Source organism: Lottia gigantea (assembly GCF_000327385.1).
Source record: "Lottia gigantea unplaced genomic scaffold LOTGIsca_27, whole genome shotgun sequence".
Lineage (NCBI taxonomy): Eukaryota > Metazoa > Mollusca > Gastropoda > Lottiidae > Lottia > Lottia gigantea.
The window spans coordinates 1,358,447-1,372,755 of record NW_008708846.1 but is presented as its reverse complement, the minus strand read 5'-3'; the positions used below and the strand labels follow the sequence as shown (position 1 = coordinate 1,372,755).

Below are 14,309 nucleotides of genomic sequence, written 5' to 3'. Positions count from 1 at the left end.
GCTCAAGTTAACTACAGTTTGGCCTAGCGGTGGCCTCTCAGTATTTTTATCCCCAGTAATTAGTTTAAAGACTTACTCGATGCTTGAAGCTGGTGTATCCAAAACAAATAAATGCTGTTTGCTGTTTCTGGAGACCAATGAAGATTATCAACTGGTTCGAATTCTTCTTCGTAGGGTGGTAAGATTGTTGCGCTGTTGATACTGGACTCCATCATCATGTTGTTGAGAGTGCTGAGGTTCTGTTGTGCTTTCTTCGAGATTTTATTTGAAATGGGTATACATGTGAAGAGGATCTTGGAGTTTGGGAAGGTTTTGTTGGCTGTGGCGATTAATTTCTGGGCTTGGTTAAAGGAGGTCTTTGGTAGCTGATCACGGTTGTTGAGGCCTACATGAAGAATAATGGTAGTAGGTTTGGGATCATGGTCGTATGATTCCAGGATTGACTGTATGTGATGGATTTGGGCACCGGGGTAAGAATGTATTTCAGTGTCTGAACTGGTTTTGGTAATTCGATTCAGGTTAGATGATCCAATAATTAAGGTAGATTTCTTTAGAGCGGGTAGCTTCCATAATGATTTGTCCTTGGTTTGGTGATAATACGGTTTGGTAGCGTATATAATGGTCGTCGACGGTGTGATTGGTACTGGTTTGGTAGTTTTTAGAATTGTAGCATTGGGAACGGACTGGGATCTGGTTCGAGGGGGGGGGAGGTCTGGATATACGTCTCGACTTCGATGGAGACTGAAGGGTGGTTTGCTGGTCCAAAAACGCACAGAAGGAAGATAGGTTGGCGGATCCTGGATCACGTGGTGAAGATTCAGATGGTGTGGAAGGGGAAGACGAGTCTGAAAGTGAAAAGAGAAGGGGAGTGCCCTCTCTACGAGAGTGTTTACCCATGTCTGCTGGACTAGGAGTAGGTGAACTTCGGGCTCATTTAGGGGTTTGGTTCGGCAGCGTCGTGGCTCTAGATGGTGCAGGTGTAGTGTCCATTTCAGTTGGTAGAGATATGGTTACTCTGGTTTCTGTTTCGTTGATTGTTTGGTAGAACTTGGTGATTACAGCTTAGAGTAAGTTTCCCATAGGAGCGGCGGGCCCAGGACAGGGCATGAGAAACGATGCGGTCGACGGCAGCTGATGATAAAGACTTGGTACGAATGGTGGTCAGCTTCTCTTGAAGTGTGGTTTGGTAATGGTCGATCAGGACCTGCGTAACCTTAGAGAGCCATGTCCGATTGAGGGATCTAATATTAGCGTCAACAGCTGATGTTTTCATTGCTGGACGGATAAAACTATCCAACTCAGAGACTTTGCGTTTGAAGGTAAACGCTGGTAAACGCCTTGCTGTTGAAAAGTAAGGATTGCCAAATGATGGAGGCACTGCAAAAATTGGAGGAACACCTTCACAAAGGGTTCTTCCTCCTTATGAGTGGGGACTGGTTGGCGTCGGTGGGCTGGTAGTCGTTTCTGTTGTTGGTCAGGTCGATGGTTACCTCTTGATTGGTAGGTGTTGTAGGTAGGTCGGCGATGGGGTGGGATATAGCTGGATGGGTTGGTTGGTGGTCGGCGATTGGTAGGTGGTAGAGGTCGATGGAAGACAGGGCCGTTGTAGGGTACGTGACAGGAGGAAACTTATATGCTAGCGTGAAAATGTGGGGATCAAATTATGCAAATAAGTCAAACTGGGTTTGGGGATATATAAAGTAAGATGAAAGTTATGATGAAAAATGCAAAAATATATATTTAGGTGATAAATAACGCTAACAATGTGAAAAATTATAACAAGTAAAACAAAAACTTACGCAATTGACACGAACCGGTTTTCGAAATATTATCCTTTTTCAAGTGTCGAGGAATGGTTTTGGCGCTAAATATAAACCAAATATAATTCCACCATCACCGTAATCATTCTTTAGGGTGGGATATTGCTGGATGGGTTGGTTGGTGGTCGGCGATTGGTAGGTGGTAGAGGTCGATGGAAGACGGGGCCGTTGTAGGGTACGTGATATTAGTTTGGTTGACGATTAGTGTTTCTATGTCTGGTTTCTTGCCAGTGGTTGTTGTAGTTGGGGAGCATAATGAAAATGGTTAGGAAGGGAATGTACAGCGGATGTAACAGGAGGAAACTTATATGCTAGCGTGAAAATGTGGGGATCAAATTATGCAAATAAGTCAAACTGGGTTTGGGGATATATAAAGTAAGATGAAAGTTATGATGAAAAATGCAAAAATATATATTTAGGTGATAAATAACGCTAACAATGTGAAAAATTATAACAAGTAAAACAAAAACTTACGCAATTGACACGAACCGGTTTTCGAAATATTATCCTTTTTCAAGTGTCGAGGAATGGTTTTGGCGCTAAATATAAACCAAATATAATTCCACCATCACCGTAATCATTCTTTCCTTTACAATAATCATTTTCGGACACCAACCCAGCTTCATTTAATTTATCCCAATTGCTATCCCAATAGGCTTTCACTGTTTCCTGAATATCGATCTATGTTAAAACGTCATAACCGAAACCATTTCTGAACCTGATTTTAATGCCAATTTCCTTTTTACCTATTCTATTCGTAAAACTGATTTTATCTTTAGCTGGTATGGGTTGGAAGAACATGTTAGTAGGATATTCAAACCAGACTTTTAAAATAGCAGTTCTAGGTCTGAATTTCTGCTCATTAAAGAGCTTAACAAATTCTTTATTTTCTTCTTGTCGAAATGGTCTACCACTTTCCGCTCTCGAATATTCGCTGTCTAAATCCGACATGGCGGAAGCGTATAAACCGTTAGCATCAAATGCCATTAGTTTAGTACATTTTAATTTTTTTATGTCTCGAATGAACTTCCGTTTTATCTTTTGGGTTAGCACTATATTCTTTGAATAAATCAATTATATTATCACTTGGTGTTTCTGTGTATTCACTTAATACATTACAAATTTTATCCATTTTATTCGTTTTAAATGATTTTCAATTTGCCGAAACTCTTCCACCTTTAATACTTTGTCTGATAAAATATCGATTAAAAGGGTGTGTATGTGAGTAAACTTTTTCTACGTTTTCTTTTTCGGTGTGTATCGGAACCATTCTAGTACTTTCATACCATTCTTCTTCAACCATTTCTTTATCGTAATGATATAAATAATACCAACCCTTTAAAGATAAAGAAGGAGCCGTTAGATTATTGGAAATATTCTGAAATACAACTTCTTTCATTGCTTGATTGTATTTTATCAAACAAGCTCCGAGACATAACGTATCTCTTTTAGCGTAAAGTTCCCATTCGTGTCTTAAAAATTCCCAGTTATCTTTGGTATATTTTGCAATATCGATATCAGTGATCTTTCTCAAATTCATTGGTAGATTAGATGAATTACCCCATGCCGCCACACTAGATGTTTCATGTTGATAGGAACATATGAAAATAATATTTTGCAAATAATTAGATTTCGGGGAAGGGAGGGTTTGATTCTCCCAAATGTACAGGCCTAGGGTGGAGCAGACACTTTATTTAGAAATTAGGATTAAGGGTCTTGATATTGGGTTTTCTTCTGTTCTTATTCTGATCTGAAATTAGAAAAAATAACTCGCCCGGTGGGCGAGAAGTATAGTATCTGTTATGTACTGATTGTTTTTAGTTTACTATGAACAATATTATCATTTAAGTTCTTATTTTTTGAATATGCAACTATCATTTTCTGCTTATAGACATGGGGGAATTTCTCTTGAAGGCTCTTAAAGTGGGCATGAACTATCTTGCTTGCTCGATTGCTGGTTGTATTAAACGGGACAACAAAGGGTGCTATGCCTACATTATGATGAATATTTAGTCCTATAGGTCTTGCTGTATTCAATGTCTCAATCCAATGGGCCTCCCTAGATTGACGGAATTTGGTAGTTTCATCTTCGGGCAAGTCAATTTCTATACGCTCAATTGGGATTAGGGTGAGATCGTCTATTGAATGGTCGTCGAGGTTGAAATGATTAGAAACAGGCTTGTCTTTCTTTAATTTGATGTCTGACCTATGAGCATTAAAGCGAGTTCGTAAATTATTCTTAGTTTCTCCTACATATTGTTTGGGGCATTTCTTGCATGAAATAAAATATATTACATTCGAATGTTCACATGTTAGATGTTCCTGGATCGGGTACCTTTTATTCGTAGAGTTGCTTACAAAATAATGAGTTTCTGATATAAAGGGACATGTTTTGCATCTACTGGACAAACATGGAGCACTTCTTAAACCTGGAGGTACTTCGGCATAAAGTCTGTTTTTAGCTGCTATCTGTGCTAAGGTGGAATTTTTTATGTTTCGTAAAAATCGTTTAGAGTACCCACGCTCTTTCAGTTTTGAGAAAACGATCGTACAGGCTTGGTTGAAATCAGAAGATCTTGTACAAATTCGATGAAATCGTAAAACTTGTGACTTAATTATACCAGAAAAGGTATGTTTTGGGTGAAAGGAGCTCTTGTGCAAGAGTTGATGAGTATCAGTTTCTTTGAAATACACTTTAATATCCAGTTTATTTGATTCTGCTATGGAATCTCCCTTAAAGACTGTGGTATCGAGAAAGTCTATGCTTTTGTCACTCACGTTTGCGGTTAGTTTGATAGAAGGATGGTGGTTGTTGAGAATTTCAAAGAATTACCAAAACTGTTCGATAGAATAAGTACAAACCATAAAAATGTCATCCAAAAAGCGTCCGTAAAAAAGTGGGTCAAATGGACAGAGGGGCAACACCTCACGTTCCCACTCTGCCATGAAAAGGTTTGCGTACGAAGGGGCGAATCGTTTGCCCATTGCTGTCCCTGAAGTTTGTAAATATGTTTTATCATTAAATGTGAAATCGTTTCGACTAAGACAAATCTCTAAAAGCTGTAGAATTGCATCGTCGGGTCTGTTTGGATCTGGGTTTCTATTAAAAGCTTTACGAACTGCCGTTAAACCAGTAGTGTTATCGATATTGGTATACATTTTTTCTGTAAATCTTCATCGGTGAATGAATTAGTTAAAGGTAGAGACAGAATTCCTCTGAATGTTTTTAAAGGGCATTGTGTTAGTTTTTTTTACGTTTTTGATCATGATCCAGCTATCAAAACCGCTAGCGTTATGAGCAATTAATGTTATTCTTTTTTTTCTATTTTTCCTAAACGTTGTAACATTTGATCGATGCAATCTTTACCCACAAATATTTCTACTATATTCATTAGTTTATCATAAAATTCTTCTGGAACATTATCTGTAGGATTTAAATCTGGAAAGTTATGTTTTATTCTGTCTAACATTTTTCTTAGTTTTTCTAAATTGATTAACGTGCAAGAATAAGGAATGGCTTTTTTTTCGCTATAGGTTTCGCAATCCCATGCGTATAAACAATCATCGTGAATGGTTGGAAAAACGTTTAGTTCTAGAGGTGAAACTTGCTTTATCGCATTATCATCTCTACAAATTCTCCATACGTTTTCATCGTAATTATCTGCTATTTCTGTAATGCGTAAGGTTTTGTTATTTCTTCTAATGAGACAGAAATGTGATTTATGTAAGTAAAATACTCAATCTTATTCCTCGGATACTTTCTTTGGTTGAAAATGTCTATGATTGGGCATATAAATTTGAAAATTAGTATTAAATTTCTTATTGAATTCACAGATTCTAGCAGTTGTCATAACTCCTTTTCTGTTTGATTTTGAAAAACTGTTGATGAAATCTTGAAATTCTCTCGTGTAGTCTTCGTTTAAAACACGATTAACGCACTTAGAGCAGTTTCAATTTTTCTATTTCTTCAATGGTTATGTTCTTATCTTCTCTCGATCTTTCGAAAAAAAGAATAATTTATTAAGATATGTATTTAAAATTTCTGTTTTCTTTTTATAATGAGCTTTCTGTTTTGATGTAAAACCTAAAGTAATCAAACCACAAGATGAAGTTTGAACGGCAGTGAACGCGGCTAATACAGTTGGGACAATTATTGGAAGCATTATTCCACCGGTTACGGTTGTTGCCACCGTTATCCCTACTGTTAGAACTGTGCTTAATGTTTTGAAAACAGAATCAATTCTACTCCATGTTTGTCTACATTTCTTGAATTGTTTTAGTTTCTCTTTTAGTTCGTTTTGTTTTTCTATCATGTAGTTTTGTCTGCTTTCTAGTTCCATTTTTTAGGTAATTAAATTAAATGAATTTCTTATAAACCAAAAGATGAAAAGTGTTTAAGATCAACAATAGGTTGCCCATAAAGACGTTCATTATCTGTTATAATTATTTCAGGATTAATGAAAACAACTATTACACTTACTAAGGAAATTTGTTCTTTCGAATCATTAATCTTAGATGAACTGAAAATTTTGGTTGTTCGATATTGATTCTTATCATACATCTACAGGTATATATACCTCCAACTTCTATTCCATCATTACGTTCAATTATTGATGAAAATATTATAAATTGTTTTCCTTGTTGACTTTTATGAATATCAATTGAGGTAAATAAATCAGTTGAAGAGCTATCTTCGTGTGAAAAACTTTTAGTAACAAAATATAGTTTAACGTATTCGAAGTCTGTTGCTCGTAAAAACTGAAAATTGTTTCTTACTTTTTTTAGTTCTGGATTTCTAATGATATTCATTGATGGTAGAGTTTCCGTTTCCAATATCATTTAATGTAAAAATATCATTTTTTTTATCTATATATTTTCCACTCGTTTTAATTTCATATAATTGATCAACCTTGTTGTTTTCGTCGTTACTTTCATATTCTTTAATTTCTACATTGTCTCTACCATTGATAAACTGAAGAACTTTACGAGTGTTAAATTTATTATATGATGGTGATCGTTGTGTGAGTTATAATGAATCAACTTTTACCTGTATAGGAAAAATAATTTCAATTAAAATTTTTTCAAAAAAAAGAAATTGAGAATTAAATATTTTAAAGGGGGAGGTTAATTTTGGAGAATATACTCTAATATTTGCTGTGAATCCATATTTTTTATATTCATAGTCTTTTGACCTATCAATATTGTCAGTAACAGAAGCATCTTTATCACTCAAACTTCCAAATGGAAGAGTAAAATAATATGCTTTATATTCTTGCTTGAATTGTTTTTCTAATGCGACTATATTTTTGTCTTGTTTCAAAACTAGGTTATTAATAGTGGTTAACTGTTGTTGAATAACACTATCATCAATGTTCTGTATTTGTTGTTGAATATAGGTTTTAATTTCATTATCATCAATATTTTGTATTTGTTGTTGAATATAGGTTTTGATTTTGCTATCATCTCTGTTTTGTATTTGTTGTTGAATATTTCTTAGTTCTTTTTGTAATTCACTGTTAAGTTTAGTTTCCAGAGCATTTAATTCCTGTTGAAACGTATCTTCATTTTCATCTGGAATTTTATCTATTAATTGTTGAATGTCTAATTTTTGTTTTGCAATCTTATCCTCTAATTTAGATATTAATGAAATTAAATTTTGTAACTCAGTTTTGTTCACTACGTTGACCAATTCTTTTTGAATAAAATTTATTAAACCTTTTTATACGCCCACCTGAAATGGGGGGCGTATATTGTCGTCACCCATGTCCGTCGGTCCGTCCGTCCGTCCACAATTGCTCGTAAACACTCTACAGGGCACAATTCTTGACGGATTTTAACGAAACTTAGTATGTGTGTTCGCAATCACCCAAGGATAAACCCTATTGAAAATCAGCGAAATCGAAAAATATTTAGTATGAATTATTGCCCTTGTTAAGTTTTAGCTCGTAAACACTCTAGAAGGCACAATTCTTGACAGATTTTGACGAAACTTGGTATGAGTGTTTGTAATCACCCAAGGATAAACCCTATTGAAAATCAGCGAAATCGAAAAATATTTAGTATGAATTATTGCCCTTGTTCTTGCAAACGCGTTCAATTTTTAGCTCGTAAACACTCTAGAAGGCACAATTCTTGACAGATTTTGACGAAACTTGGCATGAGTGTTCGTTATCACCCAAGGATAGTCCCTATTGAAAATCAGCGAAATCGAAAAATATTAAGTATGAATTATTGCCCTTGTTCTTGAAAACGTGTCCTATTTTTAGCTCGTAAACACTCTAGAAGGCATAATTCTTGAAGGATTTTAACGAAACTTGGTATGAGTGTTCGTAATCACCCAAGGATAAACCCTATTGAAAATCAGCGAAATTGAAAAATATTTAGTATGAATTATTGCCCTTGTTCTTGCAAACGCGTTCAATTGTTAGCTCGTAAACACTCTAGAAGGCACAATTCTTGACAGATTTTGACGAAACTTGGTATGAGTGTTCGTTATCACCCAAGGATAGACCCTATTGAAAATCAGCGAAATCGAAAAATATTAAGTATGAATTATTGCCCTTGTTCTAGAAAACGCGTTCAATTTTTAGCTCGTAAAAACTCTAGAAGGCATAATTCTTGAAGGATTTTAACGAAACTTGGTATGAGTGTTCGTAATCACCCAAGGATAAACCCTATTGAAAATCAGCGAAATCGAAAAATATTTAGTATGAATTATTGCCGTTGTTCTTGAAAACGCATTCAATTTTTAGCCCATAAACACTCTAGAAGGCACAATTCTTGAAGGATTTTGACGAAACTTGGTATGAGTGTTCGTTATCAACCAAGGATAGACCCTATTTATGAATTATTGCCCTTGTTCTTGAAAACGCGTTCAATTTTTAGCTCGTAAACACTCTAGGAGGCACAATTCTTGACAGACTCTACAAGTCACAATTTTTTTGTTCATAATCACAATTTACAATAGATGTCATTATTTTCCTGAGAAACTATTTTGGTTAACAAATAAGAATATTTAATTTAATCATTTAACATGTCCCTAACCAGCCACCATACATGTACAGCATCATAAGATACTATAAATAGACCAAGTGGAAAATCCAAGACAGATATCCAATCATAGCTTAGTCATGTGACATCCCAAGATGCAGCAGTTTATCTGATTTCATTTTATAAATGTCATTCAAGAGAAAAGGTTTGCTTAATCATTTCATTTTCACCAATTGTGCTGATACAAAAAACAATGTGTACTTGCTGTAAAAATTCATTTCAAAGTATTTCTCGATTTTATGTCAACAAGTGCTAGAAAATAACTAGTAATTCTTTTTGTATATTACCATTTTCAATACATTCCAATTATTTTGATTCTCTTTGCGCTTCAATTCTAATCATTACTAATCAATCTACAGCATTATTCATGTGATTTTAATTCAGCTTGAGTGTTTAGTGACTAAATTCTTTTTCACAAAAAGGTTTTTGGAGATACACAACTTGATATTGGTCTGATTCTTGAGAGGTTGATATTAAGTAGCTTTTTTAACAAATTGAATTATATGATTACATTTCGAACATTTCAACTTCAACTTTGACAATAAACTGAGGTCAAGAATCAATTACCAAATTGAAATCGATTATTGAAAACAGGCTACTGATCAAAAATTTTAATGAAGAAATCTTCTGATTTCCGTCTATTGATATTGTATTGATATTGTATAAATTTGTCATTTATTGATATCTGGTTCATAGAATTTCTAAAATGTATAATCATCACATATAATCTGATGTGACTTGTCCAATTACCATGTAGCAGATCATGTTGAAAAAAACAAATTTAACTGACTTTTAATCATTTACAAAATTCGATAATCAAAATTATATATTGATTATTTTTGCCCAGTCCTAAGTAGTCGCATGATCATAAGTATATTTCATAGATTTGTGTTAGTGTACATATTATAATTTTCATAACTGTTGTTTTTACACAGTGCTTTGCATTTATTTTAGTTTATTTTATTATTTGAATTAAAACTTTGTTAATTTATCACATTTTTTCTTATTCATGTGGCACATTGAGCAGTAATTACTTATAGAATTATTGCTAATGGATAAACTGTCATAATAGTAAAATTCAATTCTTTTCTTGTCCTTATTAGCCAAGACAGCTGCAATCAAGTATACTTACAAATCCATTGCATTTCATGCAAACTAATCAAATCTTCGAGAAAAAAAATGTAAGGATATAAAAAGATTAAATTCAACAGGAGAAAAAAGGTGGTTAATATTAGCAACTCCCACCTGTCATAAACTCGATACATAAAACTTTTAAAAATATATTTCAACCTAATTTGCTTGAATATAATCTGCAAATACACAATTCATGACAGACTTATTGAAATCACCAAAGGATAAATCTGATCAAAAATCTTGTAAAACACGTAATTTTTATTCTACAAAGCAGAAGTCTAAAACAAATTTGACAACTTGATGAAATTGATCACAGTCGAAACTAAACCTTTTGAAATTTAAAATACAAAGTATTGCCGTTATTCTTACAAATGTATTTGATTTTTAACTATGTTTGCTATTTTCTAACAAATATTCAATTTCAAACAAAGCTATCAGTGGACGTATATTACCTTGCCTGGCATGCTATCTTACCTCTTGTTGTAGTTTAGTTTCATTAACAACATTTTTATTATTTAGTTGACGTTTGAAGAATCTTTTCACATTACTTATTTTATCTTCTAAATGGTTTTTATTTACTTCAATTGAATTTATTTGTTCCCGTAGATATTTCTTGTGAACAGCGTCATTATCGTTTTCCGGAGATTTTAAATAAGTTACTTTGAAATTGTTCATATCTAAATCCACTTGAAGAGTGTCTCCGATTTGATCCACAAAGTAAGGTTTCGCTTTATTTATCCACGCTGTAGTGTTAGGTTTTTTAGTTTCTAAAAGATAAAGAACCTAATCCAAACTTGTTCGCCATTTTTATTGAGTTAAATTTATTACAATTTCTTCGAATTGTTTTTTTCTAAACTCAACTGATATAAAACCCAAAGTGAAAGCTGTCCACAAAAATTTTTGACCCGGTAATTGAATTTGAAATGTTGAACATTTGATTGGTTGATTAGTCAATTCAGTGGGTTCTAATCCATAAGAATCGAAGAAATATAAGTCATTTGAAGAGTATTAGTACAAAGCAGAATGATGAACTCCTTTTTGATCGGAAGTATGTATATTTGTTATAGCGTAAAATTTACCTTATATTTCAGATCATTTATTTCATCTCTCATACAATAATAAAACGGTGATATATTTAATTCATTCGCCCATCTCATAAGTTGAAAGTTTGTGGTTGTATCGGTTCCATATTTATCGAGAAAGATATTCATTTTTAAAAGTCGGTTTTTTGAAGTTAGTTTTGATAAAACCTACCTATAATTTGTTCTTTGTCTTGATCGATTAATTCATATGTCGGAGGTGCTGTGGTGTTTACTTTATCAACGATGAATATTTCGTCTGTCCAGTATCCAACGTAACCTTTTTCGAATTTGCTTTTACATTTGAAAATACGAACTCGATCTCCGACTTTAAATTTGGGTTTAATATTTAAATTCTTTATTTCATTTTCGTAGTTATGTTGCGCGTTAATTGACTTTATAATATAGATGAATGAAATTTTATTATTATATTCATCTACAACCTCTGGTATTATTTTAAGCCATTTTTGGGATTTCAATTCCGTGAACTTTTTGAATAATATATTTTTTAGAGTCCTGTTAAATCTTTCTACTACTACAGCTTTACCTTCATTATGCGTGCTGTAAATTTCAAATCCCAGAGATTTGATATTTTTGTTATAAAATTCACTTCCTTTATCTACCCATAGTCTTTCTGGTTGTCGGTTAGATTGTTTCATAATCGTTTCAAATGCGTGTTTGACTGATCATCCCGTTTTGTTTTTCAAAGGAATAACCCAAGCATATCTCGTATACAAATCTATAACTGTTAAGCAATATTTAAATCCTCTTTCGACTGGCATATGAATTAAATCGGCTGACCATATTTCATCTTTTTCAAACACTTTAACTTTTTAAAAGTTTTTAGTTTTTCTAAATTCTTTGTATATTTCATCCGCTAATCCCATACCCAATTTCATCTTTGCTTTTAACAGTTTTATGATCAGAGCCCTTTGCATTCTCTCTTTGAAAGTTGGATTTGGAATATTTTCAAGTTCGATTATCATTTGTCTGCTTCGTGTCTGAAGTTTATGTCTTTATTTCTGTATAGTATGTCGTGTTTAAGCGTCGCGGCGTCAACTCTATTGACTGGTTCTTCGCCGGGTTTGGGTTTATCGTTTTCGTCTAAACGCAGATCTAACCTGGTACCTGGACCGGTGTAATTATGTTTTTCTCCGGGATATTTCGCCCATGGAAATCCAGGAAGAGAACCCAATGTTTTTTGTTTATCTGAACCAAAATAAGTTTTTGGAGCGTGAGCGACTATCATTTTTATCCTATAACTTTAAAACCCTTTCCTTTCCTTTCTTCTAATCTCCTGTTTCGCAGTTCACATATTAGCTCTAATTCTTTCAACTCGTTAGATAGTTTCACTGTGTCGCTTATACTCTTTCCCGCTTAGGCGATTGAACCGATGGCTTTCGCTCCGGTTGAAATGAGTGATTTGTTGTTTGAAACAAAGCTAACTACTTTTGGAATTATTGTTTTACCTAAAGAAAATAATGAAGAAAAGTTACCGTCGCCCGAATAATCTTCGAATCTGTGTTGTTCGTCCTTTAGAATTAAACTCATCCTATTTTTAAATGAGTTAATTTAACGAAGAAATTGTGTTTCCAAAAAAAGAGTTATCTCCCTTCTACATTATTTTAAAACTAGGCTATTAAGAAATGTTATGTTATTTTTATATAAGGGTATTCTTAATATCCTTGTTTTTTTTTGATGGAATGTAGGAAATTGGTTGAAGGTGTTTTTGGTGTATGAAATGTAGTTTGTATAGGGTGTAAGTATTTATAGGGGGTTTAGGTCTTTTTTTAGTGAAAGAATTTATGAAATGTAGGATGTTTAGGTGTAAGAATTTATGAAATGTAGGGTGATTAGGTCTTTTTGGGGAGCTTATAGATTGGTCGCATTTTCCCCGTGAAATGAAATGGAATGGGGAATCCCCATGTGACCAATGTATAGGCTTTAGTACTACTGTCATTATTATACAATTGCATAATAAGAGCTAAAATAGTATAGGATATTTTACTTGACATTCCTTGAGTTAATCTGACACAAAACATGACCATATTGACATCAATTGTAATCTGGATTGGATAAGTTCCAGTTTCACCATATAGCATACAGTTAGCATTTCTAGTATTTATTAATAAACTCCTAAGGAAACTTCTATAAATTTTTCAATTTGGTTTGAATTACAGAACCCCCAGATTTCACTTCCATAAATTAAAATTGGTGTAATTATTTTTTCGAAGAGTTCTAATCGCGTGTCGATAGGTAAGATTAGTTTTTGGGATTTGACATTTAAAACATAAAGTGCTCTCTTTGCCTGAACAACCTGTTTGTTTATCTGTTTGTTGAATAAACCGTCGTAATAAAATACTACGCCTAGGTAATTGTAGTCGAGTACCACTTCTACGTTTTCATCACCTATTTTGAATTCAGGGAATGATCCAACTTACCACGTAACTATTTTTGATTTTGATGCATTCATATGCAGGTTCCATTGTTTGCAATATTCCGAAACATCGTTTAAAGCTACTTGTAGGTGTTTTTCACTTTCAGCCATGATAATCGTGTCGTCGGCATATAGAAGCGAATATAATCTTAAAAATATTTCTACATCTTCATCTCTAAGATTTGATTTGATTTCTGATGCAAGGAAATCCAAACCCTTGTAATTTTTGCCAATGAAATGTTCAATTTAGCAAAGCGTCTTGACAGATTAAACGTCGGGAAACGGACTTTCACGGAGTATTTTAGATTCGAGATTATTTTTGTTAAAATTTATAATCAACCTATCAAATCTTTTGAATTTTGAGACGGCACAGATTACAATCCAGTATCAGACCAATAATTTTGTTACCAACGACACTTTACTGCAGACTTTTTATGATTTTCAACGAACTCAATTGTCTATTCTAATGTAATTAGATTTAAAAATGTTATGAAAAGCTATGATGTCTGGTTTCATCCTCAGCTAAGTATAAACAGAAAGATATTTAAAAACAGTTCTTAAGTAGGCCTACAGATAGGAATACTTAGTATTTTGTTGAACCATTTCGCATAACGAAGCCCTGAAACAATAACCTTATTTTTCGTTACGTAAAATCAAAATATCGAAATACTACATCATATAACAGACAATGCAAGAGCAGCTGACTGGTGCACTTACTCCACCATAAAATGCCTGACTAGAATGACCACTGTTGGCCATTCACTCAGACTCGGTTACCTGCCGCTCCTA

At 33.6% G+C, this 14,309-nt stretch overlaps 2 protein-coding genes across 2 annotated transcripts in view; both read right to left on the bottom strand.

The window, feature by feature from the left end:
• The window catches only part of LOTGIDRAFT_161036 (hypothetical protein), a gene marked incomplete at both ends in the record, with an annotated part of 5,185 nt that extends 2,414 nt beyond the window's left edge, over positions 1 to 2,771 (bottom strand). The window contains 2 exons of the mRNA XM_009056278.1: positions 1,491 to 1,636; positions 2,567 to 2,771. Coding sequence (XP_009054526.1) covers positions 1,491 to 1,636; positions 2,567 to 2,771 — 351 coding nt within the window. The remainder of the gene's footprint in view (positions 1 to 1,490; positions 1,637 to 2,566) is intronic.
• Positions 2,772 to 5,128: 2,357 nt separating this feature from the next.
• On the bottom strand, positions 5,129 to 12,332 carry LOTGIDRAFT_161035 (hypothetical protein; the record flags this gene model as incomplete). Its single annotated transcript, XM_009056277.1, has 6 exons — positions 5,129 to 5,490; positions 6,398 to 6,578; positions 6,868 to 7,446; positions 10,479 to 10,771; positions 11,259 to 11,411; positions 12,212 to 12,332. The coding sequence occupies 6 exons, from the start codon at positions 12,330 to 12,332 to the stop codon at positions 5,129 to 5,131; spliced, it is 1,689 nt and encodes a 562-aa protein (XP_009054525.1).
• Between the last annotated feature and the right edge of the window lie 1,977 nt (positions 12,333 to 14,309).